At 45.4% G+C, this 3,802-nt stretch overlaps 1 protein-coding gene across 1 annotated transcript; it reads left to right on the top strand.

The window, feature by feature from the left end:
- Positions 1 to 283: 283 nt before the first annotated feature.
- On the top strand, positions 284 to 3,537 carry LOC132796233 (carboxylesterase 1E). Its single transcript, XM_060807324.1, has 2 exons — positions 284 to 1,234; positions 2,360 to 3,537. The coding sequence occupies exons 1-2, from the start codon at positions 323 to 325 to the stop codon at positions 3,479 to 3,481; spliced, it is 2,034 nt and encodes a 677-aa protein (XP_060663307.1). The 5' UTR covers positions 284 to 322; the 3' UTR covers positions 3,482 to 3,537.
- The last annotated feature ends 265 nt before the right edge of the window (positions 3,538 to 3,802 follow it).

Here is a 3,802-nt window from a genome sequence, read left to right as displayed (position 1 = left end):
ACGTGATTAGAATGCCCAATGAATACACTCGTTATGGCACATTTGAGCACACAAGCGAGTAAAGTATTCTCAAATAGTATTTCTGTTTAAATATATAAACTTAAAAGAGCAGCTTTACTGATCGTGAGTATTGTATACAATAATAACTTGTAATTTTATCAACGCTCTGCTCTTTAAATGAATTTCTTGTTGTTGTCAGTTGTTGTATTGTTTTTTATCGCCATGCTGAGCAAGTTGCCGGCCTCGGTTTGAGTTGAGCTCTGAGAGACGCTGTCAATGGAAACATTTGCCCAGTTTCAAGTTGACAATCGAGTGAATCGCAATGCGATCGTTGGCGAAGCGGAACTTTTGCTTCAGCTGCGTTTTATTGCTGCTTTCGTTTCTATCTCATTCGCAATCAGAGTCCCAGCAGCAGCAACATCATCGCGTGAAACGCATTGTGGGCGGCAAACAGGCCAAGGCACCGCCTGTCGATGATCCGGTTGTGTTTGCACGTCTCTTCGAGCGAGACACGCGAGTCGAGGGCATTCGCAATCCCAGCACGGGCATCTATAGCTTCCTGGGCATGCACTATGCCGAGCCACCGGTGGGACAACTGCGCTACGCTCGCCCCATCTACAAGCGACTGGGTGGCGAGCTGAATGCCACACACCATGGCCCGCCCTGCATGCAACCGCATCCCCAGCAGCCGCATCGCATCATCGGCGATGAGAATTGCCTGCTGCTCAACGTGTATACGCCCCAGATGCCCGATGAAACAACTGGGCTGCCTGTCTTTGTCTGGATCCATCCGGGTGGCTTTCGCTACGGTTCCGCTGCCCAATACGATGCCACGCCCATGGCCCAACAGGGCGCTATTGTGGTGGCGCCTCAGTATCGTCTTGGTTCGCTGGGCATCATGGGCGATGGCACAAAGGAGTTCGATGGCAATCTGGCCATGTTCGATCTGTCGCTGGCATTGCGTTGGGTCAACGATTACATCGCCAACTTTGGGGGTGATCCCAAGCAGGTGCAGGCCATTGGACACGGTTCGGGTGCTTCGAGTGCCATGTACTTGGCCATGTCGCGCACCGCACGCAGTTCGAGTGAGGTGAGCGGTGTGGTTGCCATGTCAGGGACTGCTCTGTCTCAATATGCCACCGACAAGGAGCCGGTCCAGAGCGTCCAGGAGGTGGCCAAGATCAATGGTTGTCCCGCGGCCAATGAGCTGGAAATTGTCAGCTGTCTGCGTGCGGTGAGTAATGAGTACTTAAGCCAGGCATACGTAGGGTATAACTTGAGGGAAATAACCACATTTATAAGGGGAAGCAATCTGCTGAGTATCTGAATGCAAGCTAGGTTTAAATTTAGGCAACTTTAACAAATTTGGTTTCTCATTCGTTCTAACTTCCTTTAAATCTAAATATGTACATTTCAGAGCATGTAAGCAGTAAAACTTAAAAAAAAGTTTGCGTTTCTATTACGTGGCATTTTAAGAAAGTCAAGTTAGTTTAAAAAAATTTGACGACAACTCTTCCTATTCCAAAGAAATTTGAAGATTAATTTTAAAATAATTATAGATTCTTTAAACAAAATTTTAAATTTAAGTTTTCTTTTTGTTTAAAAGAAATGAGCAACTCTCACTATTCCAAGAAAACTCAATTATGCTATAGGAAACTACAATCAAGCTTAGGTTAAAATAGTTTAATGCCTGACTCTAGTGCCTGAGAATTGCGTTAATCAACAATTATTCAAGAAAGAGAAGAATGAAGAGACTTCAAAATAAAATCTTGTGTCAAGCCTGAGTTCAGTCATTAGAGAATAATTATAGATTCTTAAAACCTATTTTTTCATTTTGTTAAAAAAACTTATGCGCACAACTCTTCCTACATCAAGAAAATTAAATAATGCTAAATAAAATAGCGAAGGTAAAATTTAAAATGGAAAACTAAAATCAGGTGCCAGTAAAAATATTCTATATTGCCTAAAATGACTAAAAATTACGTTAATCTTTTCAAGAAAGTTAAGAACCAACATAGTCAAGAATAAAATATTGTATCAAGCTTAAGTTCATTTCATAGCTAAAGAATTGAGTCCAGAATAATTCTAGATTATTGAAAGAATAAACTTAATATTTCTTACTTATAAAAGAAAGTAAATATTATATTCAATGTAAATAAAGTATATTAATAAGCTTTGTTGACACTTGATTTAAGCACTAGCCGTATAATAATGTATTATAAAATAAAGTATTATAAGGTTAGTAATTTAACTATATTATCTTATCTGTTGCCACTCAATTTCATGTCCTCCGCTTAGTCTAAAACTTGTTATCCTATAACTCTTTAAACTCTTCTAAACTTCCGCTTTTTCCCTTTAGAAATCCGCCATGGACATCATCAAGAACGATGACAAAGTGCAAACGGAACGCCTAGCTGGCCGTGCTTTGGTCAAAGGACTCACGGGCAGCGTTGGCTTTCAGCCGCACACCGAGGCCGAGGACGACAGACGCGCCTTGCCAAGCTTAATCATTGGCGAACCGGAGCAGCAGCTGCGCAACAACAACTTTACGGGAATTCCACTCTTGACGGGAGTCACCAAGCACGAGACAGCAAACTCTGTGACTGTGGACACGCTGAACAAAGTCTTTGGCTCCGCGGAGAAATTCCTCGGTTCGCTTGGCGGTGCGCTGCAACAGTTGACGGGATTTCTGCGCATCGATAAGCTAACTGGGGATATTGCCAAGCCCGTGCTGCCAGGGTTAAGTAATCTGCTGACACCCACGCTGCAGGATCTGTGGAAGGTGCCCGAGACACTGAATGTGGATCAAGTGCTCGATAAAGTTGTGGAATCCACCACAGATGTGCTGTTCAATCTCCCAGCTGTGCTGACCACGCAAGTGTGGTCCAAGTTAGCTCCCGCTTATATGTATAGCTTCGAGTACAACGGCACCAAGTCGAAGGGCAGCACATTTCTTAAAGGCTTGCCCATAGTATCGGAGCAGGCACACGATAAACCCGAGACGGTGGCTCATGGCGATGAGCTGGGCTACATGTTCGATGCCAACGATATCTTTGGCAATCCGCTGCCCGAAACGCGTCTCAGCAGCGCTGATGATCTGCAAGTGCGTCGCAATCTCATCCAGATGCTGCTGCAGTTCGCCAAGAAGTCAAAGGGAGAGGAACAAAAGAATGACATCACTTCGAAGCTCTTTCAGAGCGTCACAGGCGGAGGCACGCCTTTCATCAAGGTGCACACCGAACTGGAGGCGGCGAGTGATTTCCGTTTCTGTGAACTCTCAGTGATGGGCGCTTCCCTTTCGCCTCTAACCTCGACGAGCTGTGCCGCATTGGGCGGACTTCTGGGTGGTCTAGGACAGACTCTCGGTGGCGTGGGCAACCAGCTGGGACTTGGAAATGTGGGCGGCAAGCTGGGATTGGGCGGAGGAGGAGGCGGAGGAGGCAACAAACGTGGTGGCGGATTCGGTTTGGGGCTGCTCTAAGTTTGTGTTAGTGTGCATATTGAATAAAGCCGTTTGGTTCGCATTGATATAAGCTGTTTTGGTTGCCATGACCCGTCGCTCAATTAGCACACAGTTCTCTCACTCGGTCTCGCTCTCGGGGGGGAAAAACTGGCACTAATCTCTCTATTGACTTTGGTCTTCCGACCAGCAGTCACTGAAATGCGCCGATAAGCAAATTTCCGGCCAAACCGCGCGGCAAAATTTAAACAAAAAGCGACGCGTACACAAGTTTTAAAACTTGCTAGCATAATACACAAGGGAAACAACAACAACGAGGACGAGAACGGGAACGGGAACGAG

Source organism: Drosophila nasuta, chromosome 2L (genome assembly GCF_023558535.2).
Source record: "Drosophila nasuta strain 15112-1781.00 chromosome 2L, ASM2355853v1, whole genome shotgun sequence".
NCBI classification, from domain to species: Eukaryota; Metazoa; Arthropoda; class Insecta; order Diptera; family Drosophilidae; genus Drosophila; species Drosophila nasuta.
The sequence above is the reverse complement of the archived record's forward strand: the minus strand, read 5'-3'. Positions and strand labels throughout refer to the sequence as shown.

What these genes read in the sequence shown, in the direction of transcription:
- LOC132796233 (XM_060807324.1), top strand. Translation starts at nt 323, where the DNA reads ATGCGATCGTTGGCGAAGCGGAACTTTTGCTTCAGCTGCGTTTTATTG. An exon ending in TTGTCAGCTGTCTGCGTGCG is followed by an intron (nt 1,235 to 2,359) that starts GTGAGTAATGAG and finishes TTTTCCCTTTAG; the next exon opens with AAATCCGCCATGGACATCAT.